The following is a 16,391-nucleotide window of genomic DNA, read 5'->3' as shown; positions in this document are numbered from 1 at the left end:
AAAATTCACACTAACCTGGCTGTTGAATGGTTCTCTATTAAATACCAAGCAGCAGAAAAGTTTTCACTTGTAAAATCAGCACTCTTTCCAGGAAACAGTGTCTCCAACTCTTTCTGTGGAATCTTTCCTCTAGATAAGTCAATAGGAAACAAAGACTAAATGATGGGCCTGAAGGTAAGTCATTACATAGGGAGAGGCATTCTCTAGATATTGTCCTTAAGATTAAAATATCAAAACATTACGGCTGCGTTCTCATACACAGTTCAATATACACAAATACCCCTGGATTTAACTACACCTCAACATAAGGATTGGAATAACAGAGCTGATTTGGGGGGGAACTGGATTTTAAAAGCATTAAAAGGGCATAATGCATGGTATATACCTCTGGGGGAGAGGGAGGGAGAGGAAGGGGGGAGAGAGGGGGAGAGAGATCTGATCCTACCTCTCTCCCCCCCTCTCTTTCTCACACACACAAACACACAGAGGCAGGAGTGGGATTCAAATTTCTTAACCAGTTCTGTGGGTGTGGCCTAATTTGTGGGTGTGGCCTGGCGGTCATGTGACTGGCTGGGCATGGCTTGTATGTAAATATTATAAATATTTATGTAAATATTGAATTTTTTATTAAAAAAATAGCAACTTTTACCCCAAATCAGGCAAAGCAGGCAGGCAGATTGAGTTGCTCATAGAATCACAGATTCATTCAGAGATTTATCTTTCTGGCATCAACTACCTGAGCCTGTCACATAAAATTTGCTTGCAAGCGAACTCATAACATTTGCTAGCAAGCAAATTCACAAAATTAACTCACAATACACCATGTATGTAAATACTGAATTTTTAATATAAAAAAGAGCAACTTTTACCCAAAATCAGGCAAAGCAGGAGGGCAGATTAAGTTGCTCACAGAATCACAGATTCACTCAGAGATCATATCTATCTGCTATTGGCTACCTGAGTTTGCACTGACAAATAGAAGCTTCAGTCCTAACGAAGGTTTGGCTCTGCTTTTAAGAGGAGCCGAAGATCTAAAGATTAGCTAGAAAGCAAGAAATCCAACGATTTCCTGCTTTCTAGCTAATCTAAATCTCCCGCACAGCAGAACAGCTGATGGTCGGAGAAAAAAAAGAAAAGGAAAAATAGCAATTTAGCAGGCAAGTTTGCCAGGTAAGGAGTGAGTGGGAGGCAAGGGTTCCTGCGGGCCATGTGGGCGGCACAGCCTTGTGTTCCTGCGCAGCCTGGATTAATTGCTCTGGGGGTTGCTCTGGGGTTGACATTTCTCTGCGGACCACCAAAATTTTCTCGCAGACCACTAGTGGGTCGTTGCCCACCGGTTGGTGACCACTGATTTAGAAAAATCCTTTCTTAGCAAGCACCTAAAAGCCAAGAGGACCATACGTGCCAAATTTTAAGTTTGTAGGCTTTACGGTTCTGGAGATTTTGTGATGATGTATGAGTGGTATTTCGCTTTTATATATACAGATTTCTCTCTCTCTCTCTCTCTCTCTCTCTCTCTCTCTCTCTTATTTATTTCGCAGCAGCAACCAGCTTTCATACAGGAGCTAAGCCACGCCCAGGCTCCTTGCTGTCTTGCCTTCTTGCTCACACAGCAAATACTGTTTCAGTTTCCAAACAGCCCTCAACTCTCTCACACACTGACAGAACGCTAGCCAGAATATTGATGGATACTGGTAGGCAGAGGCACAATTCCCACCCTCCCTTATTTGCCTCCCCCAAAACTAAGCTGATCACATAGTTTGGAAGTGAAGCATGGGTATAGAGCTAGTTACTTATACACCTATTTTAAACTCTAGATTTAGAAAATTCAGCAACAATCTATTCATGCAACAGTGCCCTTCTAACACAAAGAAAACCTTAACCCATAATTTCCAGTAAGAAGAGATGAAAAATAAAATAACATAAGAAAAAAGGTAATCCTTCTCTATTAAGTGACAATTCTACACATTTGCTTAATATTTAGGATGCACCTCTCTCATTCAGGTAACAGATAATATTTACATCTTTCTAGGTATGGAACAAGATCAATGCTTCTGTTGATAGAGAAGTATGAAACATACCTGCAATATGAGGATGGATAATATTTATTGTTATTCCACCATTTTACTCAGCACAAATAATGAAGATTACATTACTGATAGAATTATTATAGAACAGTGAAGTGAATAAAGCATGTGAGATAACTATTTATGAAATGTGCAAAGGTTATTTTATTTTTCACAAACAAGATATATATGCTAAGCATTCTATCTAATGCTGCCTCCAACAATTACAAAATGATTCAAAAATATTTTAAAAGCAATAATGTTTGGTTTAAAAGTTTTTTTAAGACTGGGATAAAATACAAACCATGAAATCAAATCCTTCTCAAAGGCATTAAAAATAAACCTTTTAGATATGCAAACTATACTGCTAAAAAGATTCAATCTGTGCCAAATGGTACTGTATCTTCAGTGTGATCTATAGAATGTGAAATAAATTTAGCTTCACAGGATAAAAGAAAGATGTATTCTAAAATTATATTTTAAAATATCTTTGATTATATGTAAGGAAGGAAGTGTAAGTAAGGAAAATTACTCAGCTCACTATTGTGAACTCGTATACTGTTCCAATGACATACATTTTTAGAAATAAAACCCCAGAGTCTTAAAAAATGTTGAATTCTATGCCATAATACACCACACCTGTGCATTTGGAAATCAATAATGATCAAAAAAGTATCATCTTGAATCAAAACTCTAAAAAGAAGTTCCATAGTATAACCAGAAGTACAATCTAGTAACTAGCTCGATGATAAAAAATTCAGCCTCCATATAGATCAGATGGCAATATGAGAAGATAAACTATACTCAGCAGTGTCTTATGTTTTCATTAAATCCATTGCCAGATTAATTTCCACATGCTTGCTTACTGGCTCAAGCAGTATATCAGGAAAACAGCAAGGCTAGAGTAAGTAAGATGTAATCTTACTTCAGTGGTAAGAAGAAATGAAATACTGGGTGACAAGAATCAAGTGGTAACCAAAAGGAACTATGTCAATAAATGCCATTCTGAGTCCAATTTATCACAAAAGCAAAATAAAAATGTCATGGCAAGAAAAATGTAATCCTAAATTTTGTGAATTTGGGCATGTGTGTGTGTGTGTGTGTGTGTATGTGTTGCTGGCTCCACTGAAAATATATGAAAAGTCAAAGTTATATTTACAATTTTGGTAAATTGCCCCAAAAATATTTTGTAGAGCTTGCTCACATATTCATACATTCATACAAATCACTAGATTTATCATCACATGATTTCTCAACATTTTATATCAGATTATCTGAACTGCCTTCAATGAAAAAACACTGCAGCAGGATTAATTATATCTGTGACACTACTTAATTTTGCATTTTCATAGCTCATCCCACAGAAACATCTACTGACAGTTTTGTTGCCATCAAGTAATAATTTTCACAAATTAACTAGCTAAATATAACGTACAACTACCATTATACAAGTTCTCTACTTAAATTTTTTAAAAATATAATAAAAATGAAAATATTATATTTCACGTGACATTGGGATATATAAGCAATTTGTTTTAGGGATTATGTCATATATGATTTTCTTAGCTTAGTTTTTATGCGTGACTACACCTTCCATAATCACATTGTCTAGGTAATCCAAGTAATGGAACCAATTCAATAGTGGCTTATATAATTGGTGACATTAATCAGATGTGTATTTTGCTAGAATAAGGTCTACTTGGAAGGAGTCAAATTTGTGGATGGTCTTAGATCCTTATTTTTATTTAGCATACAGCATATAATTTCAAATGCTAGACACAATGCAGTCCTGGCAGCATAGATTGCTAGTTCATTCTGTTTGTCACTTGCACACCTATCCTTGGTGCATCGAGGAGAGGAAAACTAGCTTTACACCAGCTAACTAATAGCACTTGGGCTGCTCGCTCTTCTGGGCTCCTCGGTCAGCCTCGCCTCACCTTATGTCACGTTGCCTTTCACCGGCTAGGCCCAGGGCTGCCTTCCACTCTCTTGCATACATGAACACACCTATCATCGAATGGTACCCATTTATCTATTTGTAATATGCTTTCAAAATGCTGGGTGTGCAGGAGCCAGAGAACGAGCAACAGGAGCTCATCTGTGTCGTGAAGCCAGGATCAAACTACCAGAGTATACACCATTTCTGGTCAGCAGTTCCAGCATCATTAAACCACTGTGCTACCACATCCTCCGGTCCGGGACCCTTCTTTTCCCCTGTACATTCAAGTATCAACTATGTTTACTAGTTTTAGCAAGTTACATGTTGTAACCTGTTTCTTGAAGAAAAAAAGAACAGCTTGGGTCATACCATAACTCTTGTTGTCATGATCTTTAACTGAGTAAAATGGTGTATCACAGGGTGACAATTTTTGAATCAAGTTACCACCTCAAATGGGCTTATTTACAGAATGCATTCAAAATTCGTGACCCATGATTCCCAAGAGAACGAAATTTGGGGAATTGATGGTTTGCTTCATTTTCAACATTCCATTACAGTTTCCCAGCCATCTCTTTCTCTCTCTCTCTCTCTTCCTACCCAGCAGCAACCACTTACCTGTGAGAAGGAAAAGGAAGTTTTCTGCTTCCTGCCAGATTCCCACAAGGAAATCCCATGGGAAAATCAGCAGGAAGTCAGAAGTCTCTCCTGCTCCCATTGCTTGTTTTGAGGCCTAACTTCGATCATTCTGTTTCTCTGCTTAAGTGAAAAAATATTTCTGAAATGACCCAATGGGGCACAGGTTGTCTAATTTATAATAAAGGGACAGTTTTGAAAAAAAATGAAATATAAATCAGAATCATGAAATTAGAGAGTTAGAATGTTTCACTCATTAATGATAGTGGCTATCTGCTTCCTATTTAATTTAAATGATCTTGTTACTTCTTAAAGTGTTAAATCATGTAATTCTTGTAAACCTCAAGAACCTCATTTTTAAAGGTTCAGTCCAGATGTGTACATTCTATTTCATTTTCTTCACAGTAAATTTTCAGTACTGATTCCTGGCCACTATCTGGAAAAAGTGCTTGGAGTTTTCTTGGCAAGATTTTGGAGTGATTTGCCATTACCTGCTTTCTAGGGCTGAGAAAGGGTGACTGGCCAGTCACCCAGCTGATTTTGTGCCTAAAGTGGGACATGAACTCTATTGCTTCAGTTTCTAGCCCAGTGCCTTTAAAAATGAGCAAGTTCAGACATACGTTGAGCCTGTGTTGGATAGCACTAGATAAACTAATTTCATAACAGATCCAGAATGTTCATCCATCCACACCACCAGCCAAAGCAGTCTAAACCAGATCCTGTGCAAATAATATGTTAACATTCTTTGACATTTTATAAGAAAATAACCAACATAAGCAAGCATTTTTAAAAATATTGGATACTGGTATGAGTTTCTTTTGGAAATTACTTACAAGGTAGTTTTTTATAGCTTTACTTGCTTTCATTTAAAATGAAATATAAATGTAAAGTTCATAAATATAGCTTTTAAGTAATTATTAATCAAGTAAAGGTAGGTAGTGATTTAGTATAGAATTAGAATAGAATTCTTTATTGGCCAAGTATGGTTGGAAACACAAGGAATTTGTCTTGGTGCAAATACTCTCAGTATACATAAAAGAAAAGATACATTCGTCAAGAGTCAAGAATCATAAGGTACAACACTTAATTTTTGTGTATATGATTCTGTAAACTCTATTTAAAACTCAAAACTAAGCAGTTCTACTGGATACTGTCAGCAAAAACTAGCATGAACTAGATTCTAGAGGATTTTATAGGTCAAGAAGAGCCATTTTAAGTAAACAAAGTCTGAATGGCAACCACCATAAACAAACCAAGTTACCATACACATTCCCCCCTGTCTGGTATCAGCCAGACTCCATGGAGCAAAAGTTGTACCAGCTGTATTCTGTTAGTCAAGCATGCAGGAGACCAACAGAAAGGATGCTAGGGCAGACTAAACAGGACAAACCCATAGGTGTTAAAAGGGACTTTCTCCAGCGCTAGGACAGAAGACAAGGATGTTTTCTGGAAACAGTCTACAAGAGCAACTAATAGCAAGTCTGGACCAAGCCTAAATAAAACATTGATATGATATGACAACAACACTTCAACGCATCCAAAAACTACAGTTAAGAGGAAATTACAGAAAAGTTACTGGTATCTTAAATAGTTAATAAATATTGGCATTGTTTATAAACTGGGAAAATTCCTGTGCTGTTCATTTCATTGGAACCTCTCCTATTGAAATCAATATTATTAAACAATAATGATATTTGGTCTTATGTAAGCAAATATTATGCCCTTGTGACTATACTTTGATTTTAAAACTGTAACAATCAACTGAACACTGCACCAATTTAGCTGAACTTGCAAGAATGACGTGTGTATGTGCGCATGCATGCGTAAGTAAAATAAAGTTTAAAAAAGTTCTACCTCTACCAAAGTCAACTTTTATGTCATTACTAAAAGGATTCTACTATTCCATTAGGTGGCAGTGCACGATCAGTAACTTAGGCCTTGAAGAAACCAAGCTACTAATAAAATACAAACTTCCACTGTAATTACATTTCTCTCGTAGTTAATTGCTATGAAAGTAACATAATCCCAAAGAATTCATTAGCTATTTCTAGCCAGATGAAGCATATTTATGATTGTTCCTTACCCCTGGGTTTTAAGGAATTAAAACCCAGTGGTGTTTTAATTGCTGGCTTTATGGAATGTGTTAGGAAAATTGTGGGAGAGATCCAGTTAGGTTTAGTGATTAAAATATCAGGCTAGAAAGTGGGAGACCATGAGTTCTTATTCCACCTTAGGCATGAAAGCCAACTAGGTGACTTTGGGCCAGTCCCTCTGTCTCAGCCCAACTCACTTCATAGGGTTGTTGCTGTGAGGAAAATAGGAGGAAGAATGTGTTGGATATGTTCATATTCTTGACTTATTTTGGCGGGGGGAGAGAGGAAGAGAGTGTGTCTGTGTATGTTTGGCCTGAAATGAACATTACAGTACTCTCTGACATGAGGAAACAGAGTGAGGAGATACAATCTCAAAGTGACAGAAAAGAGTTGGTATCTAGCCTTTCTTTTAGACTGCAAAGGTGAAACCTCCAAATTAAAGCTCCTGCTTTTTAAAACTAAACACATTCCTAGAGAAATGTATTTTACTGAGAATTTAATTCTGAGTGAAAGAGTCTTATCTTTAGAGAGTTCAGCGTTCCTGCTGAGGCTGCCCAGTTAGACATTTATGGCTGAGGCTGCCATGATAGCTACTGGCATGTTCCAACTGGTATGTGTCCCTATGCAAACAGCAGGGCAAATGCTGGACTTCACTTTTTGTTGAGATGCTGGTGACCTGAAGTTTTTCTCAACTCATGTTGTCATGAACAAATCATTCCCTAGTAATTTTTACATTAGCAGTTGGTAATGTAATGGTATGGTATTTCCAGGAGTTGAAGACTAGTTAAAATCAGGGTACTAATGGAATGGCTGAAAGCACTTGGGGAATTTCTCACCTCATATGTCAAGAAACTACTGAAACCCATGGCTGACCTATGGGATGCAGACAGGCCACGTTCCTAGGCACTTCTTCCCTCTGGCACAACTCACTTGGCTCCTTGGGGTTTACCAAGGAACTGAGACCAATAAAGCAGCTTGATAAGATGGTTAGAGGAACCTTCATGACAAACCAGGTTCACAATGGAATCAGATCCTCTTTCAGATTCATGCAAAATCCTTCTCTAGGATGGTGCAGCAAGGAGAGGCTACCCCATTCTATCTGTATAAGTCCCGTCAATTATGCTTATTTATTCTGTATGTCATCTCCATTAATAAATTGCAGAAAGGGAGCCAGAACAATTGGTGCAATGTGAGAAACATTCATTGGGTTTTTTTGCAGATAACCGTGATCAGTTTTGCTTTCTTTGGAGTTCCAGAGCTTAGGTGACCTCAGCAATCGCTTGTTAAGAGTCATGTGGCTACTGTTCACCTTTAGATTTTGAGATTTTTAACAGGATGCATGATGACTAGCTTGTTCAATGCTTGCCTTTCCTAGCTTATTAAACAGGACAGGTTAGAACTGATTCCGGGGTGTCTACAGGAGCTGTGTGCCACAGGTCAAAATGGCAGGCAAAATTAGGCAAGTGATATCCTGCTCTTATGTGTATGAGATGCATATTTACAAAACCACGGGGGCTTTGGTTATTTGACAGTGCTTGATTTCTTGGCATTATTAATAATTAAGGGAAGTGATCAAACATTTCTTGAAAGTGAGATGTGTATTTGTATTTTAAAATCTTTACTAACAAAACTTTCCCAGACATTTTTTCTAACTATCAGGCAATCTCAAATATTCCATTCTGTCCTTTAATACAGTATATTTTTTTCATATGCTTTTGCAAAAAAATATTTATGTATATCCTTTGAATGAGCTAAGCTTTCAAAAACATTCATTGATACATTACACTCATATAATCTGAATTTTTGTAGAATATGCACCAATTTTCATAAATACATTGAAATAACTAAAGATCAGAATCCTCCCTCCCAAAATATTAATTAATGTGGTTATATGTATCTGTAGCAATATAAGGAAAAGAAGTTTATGTAAGTGGCCAAGCATTTGATCCTTCAATTGCAATGTGAAACTATACAGAGCAGTAGACATATCACCTGGGTCTGATTATAAATCTCAGCTACATCCACAATCTTTTTATTTCAGTAGGTCACAGTAAGAATTCCTGACAAGCAACAGAGCCTGTAAAGCAACATTCAAATGACTGTAAAGGTCCATTCGATATATTCAGATCTCATTCAGTACTTTAAATATTAAAAAAAAAAATCGCAACTGACCATTCAAAAGCAACTGTTTATTTTGTCTGCCCTCTCACATACATTAAAGGGTTTCCACCAAATAAATGACCACTGAATATGTTTTCGGCTATAAAATATTGAACTTTGTAATACTTGGAACCAGGAAGAAATCGTCCATAATGAATATAGTTAAGCTTTTGTTTCAAAAATATTTACTGCATAAACCAATCAAGAATGAAATATCTTCATAAAAATAAGATCATCACATTTTTGTTTCTTGAGGCTATAAAATAATTTTTGCTACTGAAGGGCTAAAGTGAAGAGCACCCGCACCAAAATAATTTAAGAGAGGATAATAATCCTTTGGGGAAAACATTCAGAATACAGAAAAGTTTGTATATTCCAGAATATGGACAAAAATTAAAAAGCCAATGAGGTTATACCTTCTAACTTTATATTAAAACAAACCAATTTTTACTGTGGAAAAAGATCATTTCATTTCTTCCTATTATAATTATAAACTCATAGACAAGGCAACAATCATTATTATGCTAACAAATACAACAGTAAGAAAACATACTGTCTTCATTTAAAATTAATTATGTTTTTATCTATGCTAGATATAAAATTATTTTCCAGAATAAACTGTAAAATAGCCAAGGATGTTTGGGTTGCAGTGCTATATAGTCCTTGTAACAAAAGATGCTGATTTTTTTTAGTTGAACCCTGAATAATCTATAATCCACTGAGATTAGTAGAAAAGTGTTAAAGTATCAAAAGTTTAACAATATTTTTTTAATGGAAATGCAATTCTAAAGCATCAATCATAATTGAAGGGACTTATAAAACCACTGGTGAGCTACATACTGGAAATAGTGAAAGTTGCTATAGTTGGAATTTACATATATGCTTAACATTTATTCCAAGAGGCAGTAAAACTACTACAAAGTCAATAAGATTATTGGAGGTAGGATTTTATTGTATTTTATAAGGAACAATAGTACCAAAAATATGCAGCATTTATATCATAATTTAGTTCTCTTTTAAGAATATTTTAATCGTGTATTCTCTGAGTGTTACTTTGTAATTGCAGCATGTATGACAAGACTTGTTATACCTAGCTCACAAGCCTTCGGTGGTTTACTGTTGCTATCTATACTATGAAAGCAGGTCTTAACAAAAGAACAAATCAGTACTCATTTATCAATATGTCACTACTGAAACTTTGTTGTAATGTTTGTAGGAATTTAACATGACCACTACCAAGAACTACAGCATTTATGGTTAGGAAAACCATTAAGATTTCAATGAAACTAAAATACAGAATAGCTAGAAATATGTTTCATTGCTAGAAATGCATACTGATTGAAATATAAAGCTAAAGTATAAATTATCTAATATATTCTGCTATACGATATATTCTATTAAAAATATAAGGCAAAAATTGGAGTATTGGCTGTTAGGCAAGGTTGTCACTTACAGAGGTGTTATACCAAGGCGAAACTCGTACCCATATTCCAATTTTTATGGTATTTTAATATTTTATTAGCCTTATTTTAGGTCCATTCTGCAGATTATGCAAAACAAACTAAGATCTGATACTGAAGCCTAATTCAAATGTTATAATCTTAGGCCAATAAAGTGACCTGGAATTAACCTTTAAAAATGCAGTGCCCTTCTTCAATTCTAACTCAATACACTCAGAATCAATGCTGGTATTGTGGTGTCTGAAATCAGATATTTTAATCACCTCCAAACTGGGAAAACCTGAAAAAGTAATCTATACTTTATAAACCAGGATACGAAACCAAAATCTGATTATGGCCTGGGACATGCTGACAATAAATTACAGCCTAAGATCATTCATTCTCCACTGAATTAGACTTGCAACTAGATGTCAAACAAATTTACCTGAATATATATTTCCAAACAATTTACCATCTTCTTCTTCTATCAAACGGGAAATTGAAGAAATGTTTTTCATGATTAAACCAAATTCCCTATCTATATTACTCTCCTCAAATCCCAGATTCTAAAAATTGCTAGGAATATGCATGTGTTGAGTACTTACTTGTTTATCTCAATGCCAAGAGGATTAGCAGGCCGTAAAGACAAAGGGGGCATCCCTTTGTTTCTGTCCGTACGCATGTCATAATAGTTGATTTCATCCACCCAGACAGCAGACTGATCTAGGATACCTAGATAAAACAAGCACACACTCTTATAACAATAAACTCTGCCCAGTCTCAAGCACTTTGGGGACCACTATGACCTGGATGACTGAGAATCTCTACAGATATTTAATTTGGGGTTGTTGTTTTTTGGCACTATAACACAAATGTAAAAGGGAAAAAGCTAACTCACTGGTAAAAAAAACTTGCATGTTCTCTCCTGTTTCTATTGTTTAATATCACAAATTGAACCAAATATTCAAGATAGGATAACAAATAGGATACAGGAGCAAAGGTAAAGTTAAGTTGTGTCATCATATCACTCTTATTTGGAACTCTCATCTGAATTTACCAAAATTGATTGTTCATAAATCTGGGGATTATGATGTTAGCCTGAGAACAGGCAGGCAATCTCCTGGCCTCTCAAGAAGATCTTAATTAAATCATGATCGATAACTAAGAAAAACTTCATGCTGAATATAAACCTTTTTCTCAGAGAAGACTTCAAAAAATGTGGTAAAGTAGTACTTTACATAATCTTGAATTTAATTCCAAAATATTCATTCAGGGAACTTCAAACAAGAAACCTGCAAAGGTTTATATCCCCAGAGTTTATTGAATTAACCATACATCCAGATCTCATCAATAGTTAATTTTTAAAAGCTTAACATATTAAGTGTTAGAAAAATTATATACAAGTATGGATATATACACACCTATTTTTTCAGGCTTCAGAAGTTTAAAAGAAACAGTAGAAGTCCCTTTCCCTCCTGACTTTGTAGTTACGATAATGTCCCCTTTGTCATTCTTAGCTTGACCTACTCGACACACAATTTTGCTGGCAGACATCCATTCAGCAGTGAGAAGGCAATTGTGTCCACAGATTGTCAAGCCTTGGTTAATGAAGATTCAGAGAAAACAGAAAAGCAAAATTTTGTTCATGAGAACTTTAAAAATGCCATTATCTCCAGTATATTTGAAATGCTTTTATTTACAAATGCTACTCATATTAATTATGTTTATAAATACACTTTTAACAAACAGCTTAAATGAATCTGAAGGGATATTCTACATATAAAAACTAGATATGCTCAGCTTTACCCACTACTGAAAATGAAGTTAAAGACACAATATAAACGCGTAAAAGTCAAAAGTGTCTTTTTGCCATAATTGTGAAGCGAATCACTGTTATTGCTAAGTGAATCATGTAATTATTAAGCAAACCTGGCTTCCTGCATTGACTCTGCTTGTCAGAAGCCAACTGAGAAGGTTACAAATGATGATCACATGACCCTGGGACAGGGTCTATGTAATATATTCCAGTTGCCAAGCACCTGGATTTTGATCACATGACCACTGGGTTGCTGTAACGGTTGAGAAAAATGATAAGTCATTTTTTCCAGTATCATTGTAACTTTGAACAGTCACTAAATTAATGGTTGTAAGTAGACGACTACCTGTAACGGCAAGTAGTTTGATCTGTGCAAAGTCTAATTCCAAAACAATCAACAGATCAGACTGTTTCTCCTTTTACACACACACAAAAACCCTAAAAACCATTCCCTCCCTTCACAGAGAGCACCCAAGAACTTTCCCTCCCTAACTTGCCTATATATAAACGGTTCTACAGTTAATACTATAATATCTGCTGGGTTTTTTATGCTGTTAACTGCCTTCTTAACCCTATCTTTAGAATTCAGAGATTTTGTTTTGGGATTAACAGATTCCAAGACAGGATGCTATCCTGTCATTGGATATACAACACCCTGATGTTGGATCTATAACATGTAAATAAATCTGAAAGTACAGATTATGTCAGTGAGTGGAAGAAGAGGAAGAATCAGTTCATAGGCAACACTTTTAAAGTGAATCCACTGCTTTACTTCTCTGCTGGGCTCCATTCTGTTTCTGGAGACAAATCAGGCAGCAAAGGGAAGCTTAACTCCTGCCCCATTTGACGCCGTGGAGAAAGTTCTGCTGCCTGCAACATCCCCCAGCATGACTGGTTTGGCAGCGGGTCAGTAATGGTGTGTGGTGGCATTTCTTTAGGGGGCCGCATAGCCCTCCATGTGCTCGCCAGAGGTAGCCTGACATTAGGTACCGAGATGAGATCCTCAGACCCCTTGTGAGACCATATGCTGGTGCGGTTGGCCCTGGGTTCCTCCTAATGCATGACAATGCTAAGCCTCATTTGGCTGGAGTGTGTCAGCAGTTCCTGCAAGACGAAGGCACTGATGTTGCAGGCAGCAGAACGTTCTCCACGGCATTTCCAGACCCTGTCATGTCTGTCACATGTGGTCAGTGTGAACCTGCTTTCATCTGTGAGGAGTACAGGACGCCAGTGGCGAATTTGCCAATGTTGGTGTTCTCTGGCAAATGCCAAACGTCCTGCACAGTGTTGGGCTGTAAGCACAACCCCCACCTGTGGACGTCGGGCCCTCATACCACCCTCATGGAGTCTGTTGCACATTTGTGGCCCTCTGGAGATCATTTTGCAGGGCTCTGGCAGTGCTCCTCCTGTCCCTCCTTGCACAAAGGAGGAGGTAGCGGTCCTGATGCTGGGTTGTTGCCCTCCTATGGTCTCCTCCACGTCTCCGGATGTATTGGCCTGTCTCCTGGTAGCGCCTCCATGCTCTGGACACTACGCTGACAGACACAGCAAACCTTCTTGCCATAGCTCGCATTGATATGCCATCCTGGATGAGCTGCACTACCTGAGCCACTTGTGTGGGTTGTAGACTCCGTCTCATGCTACCGCTAGAGTGAAAGCACCACCAGCATTCAAGTGACCAAACCACCAGCCAGAAAGCATAGGAACTGAGAAGTGGTCTGTGGTCACCACCTGCAGAACCACTCCTCTATTGGGGTTGTCTTGCTAACTGCCTATGCTTTCCACCTGTTGTCTATTCCATTTGCACAACAGCACGTGAAATTGATTGTCAATCAGTGTTGCTACCTAAGTGGACAGTTTGATTTCACAGAAGTGTGACTGACTTGGAGTTACATTGTGTTGTTTAAGTGTTCCCTTTATTTTTTTGAGCAATATGTATGTGTTTGTGTGTGTGTATGTATATAAGTAAGTGTGTGTGTGTGTGTGTGTGTGTATTTTCTTCAGTTTTCGCGGGTATCTATATGTATGGTATTCAGCTTTGTTCAGGTATTTTCCCATATCATTATAGTTGTGCTTTTAAATTTGTAGCGACATTTCGTCAGAATCTCATCTGCCATCTGTATTGTGTGAGTCAGATTCTGTGAGAAACAGATGTGAAAGCCTGACTCACAGACGAACACAATTGTATTCTATAATATTATTCTATTCTATTTTATTCTATTCTATATTATAATTGTATAATATCTTTTTATTGATGGGATCCAGATTACATTGACAAATATCCAATCTTAAAGGATGGACAGAAATAGTCAGAGAAGGCTGATACCAAGGTCTACATCCATGGTTGTTATATACAGGTTTTTAGATGACTATCAGCATCTTGTATTGCACCTTGAAGCCCACTGGAATACTTCACAAAAAAGTGTAATATGTGGTATTGGGACATACCCATAACTACTGACAGTATTGTATTCTGGATCAGTCATAACTTCACAGTGGTCTTCAAAGCCAACTCCCTATGTGCATACTCTGATAATCCAAAGACAAGATGAGCTGTTGTGCCCTCCTGGTACACAAAATGAATCTCCACAAAAGTAAAAACTTACCTATCAGATCTGTTGGTCCCGTTCCTAGGTTTTCTCCTCGAATTGTGACCTTAGTCCATGCAATGCCTTCATTAGGAGAAATGCCCGTCACAAGAGGGGGCTTACGTGTATGAGACATAGTTGCCTTTCTTCTTTGATCAAAAGATGCAAATGTTCCACAAACTAATTAGCAAAAACATACACTTATAAACCGTCTTTATAATAAACATAGAACACTCAATTTTTATAGCTTGTTAAATTGCAATTATTTATTTGTTGCATTTCTAGCTTGGTGCAATCTGATAACCCTTGACGGATCAGACGATAAAAGAAAATTAAAATGTCAATGGTACATGTAAAATTACAGTTTAGTCACTAAACCAGAAAACCCATAGGTATTATAAGATTAATAAAATTTTGATATTATAACAATAAATAAATGCAATTTTTAACAAAAGCCCAATCATAAGATTTTTATTCCAGATTATATTTGGTGATACAGATGGTACCAGTTCTCTGTGAATTGGGGTTTTTTTTTCATGAAAGTTAACTTGATATAGATGCACTGATTCCTACAAATCAATGGGACATTTTTTACCCACCATAATTATATGTATTTAGATTTTTAAAACACACCTTTATTCTATGGTCTGTTCACTCCCAACAGGAGATATTGTACCCTTGAAATGTTGGCCCCCAACTCCCACGAGACCAAATTACTATTTGGAGATGACTGTAATTGTAATTCAAACAATATCTGAAAGGTCACAAATTCTCCAGCGCTCTCTATTAAGATCGCTAGTAGCTTCATTTAAACATAAAACTAGGACCGAATAATCTTCTGACCCTAAACCATAAAGATTATCTGCAAAACTGCCTGCCACCATAAACAAAAATAAAATGGACAGAGATCAGGTATAATATGTAAAGCTCCTTCAGTTGCTTCATGTCAAACCCTCTCCAACCTCAAGATCATCAAACCAAGGGGTGGAGTGCTTGTTGACAGGTTTAACTTGATTCCGTGAGATTCCTGCTTCTACCTAAAATAACGCTGAGTCCCAGGAGCTGGCAATAGACTTTGGAGGCGCCAAGCCTGCTCATCGTTTACTACGGTAGGTACAAAAGCGTTCCTTGCCTCCTTTTTAAAGCAAAATAAGGCACCCTCCGCGTCGTTTAAGGCAAAATAAGGCTCAGTCGACGCCCATTCTCGCTTCGCTGACAAGAGGCTCACCATTAAAAAAAAAAAAGACACCGCAACGCCACACAACACCGCCACACAATCCCAGCCTCTCCCTTCACGCCACCCGCCTCCCCAGCTCCCCCACCCCGCCCCGCATTCCCACCTAAGCCGACCTACCGGTTAGCGAAGGAGGCAGCCTGACTCCCTCCCCCGCCCGCCCCCAGCGTTCGGAAGGGGCGGAGACTTCCGATTGGCCCAATCCGCCGAGCGGAGCAGGAAAGGCACGTGACAGCCAAAGACGGCGAAGCCTGCGCGTAAACCAGGAGAGCGCACGTGACGAGACTCAAAGGGAAGTGTTGTAGCTGGCTGAGGCCGAGCTGTCACTCGGTGACTTCCAGCCAGTGGCTTGGCAGAAGGGGGCGGGAAAGTGAGCGGACGTTCCTATTCTTCTAGTTAGGGACGGAGAGGGCAAAAGGAAGA

The 16,391-nt window shown here is 37.6% G+C and overlaps 1 protein-coding gene across 3 annotated transcripts in view; it reads right to left on the bottom strand.

The window, feature by feature from the left end:
• The window catches only part of EXOC2 (exocyst complex component 2), a 78,306-nt gene extending 62,132 nt beyond the window's left edge, over window positions 1-16,174 (bottom strand). The window contains exons 1-5 of one of the 3 annotated variants that reach the window (XM_026715034.2): window positions 16,089-16,174; window positions 14,753-14,914; window positions 11,752-11,928; window positions 10,936-11,062; window positions 16-129 (exon numbers count right to left, since the gene is read on the bottom strand). In XM_026715034.2, coding sequence (XP_026570819.1) covers window positions 16-129; window positions 10,936-11,062; window positions 11,752-11,928; window positions 14,753-14,870 — 536 coding nt within the window. In that variant the 5' untranslated portion in view covers window positions 14,871-14,914; window positions 16,089-16,174. The other 2 variants (XM_026715035.2, XM_087930775.1) reach the window with 2 other exon arrangements.
• Window positions 16,175-16,391: the final 217 nt, after the last annotated feature.

The sequence above is a fragment of the Pseudonaja textilis genome, chromosome 3 (assembly GCF_049901715.1).
Source record: "Pseudonaja textilis isolate UNSWEBS1 chromosome 3, rPseTex1.2, whole genome shotgun sequence".
NCBI classification, from domain to species: Eukaryota; Metazoa; Chordata; class Lepidosauria; order Squamata; family Elapidae; genus Pseudonaja; species Pseudonaja textilis.
This window is presented reverse-complemented; position numbering and strand designations above follow the sequence as displayed.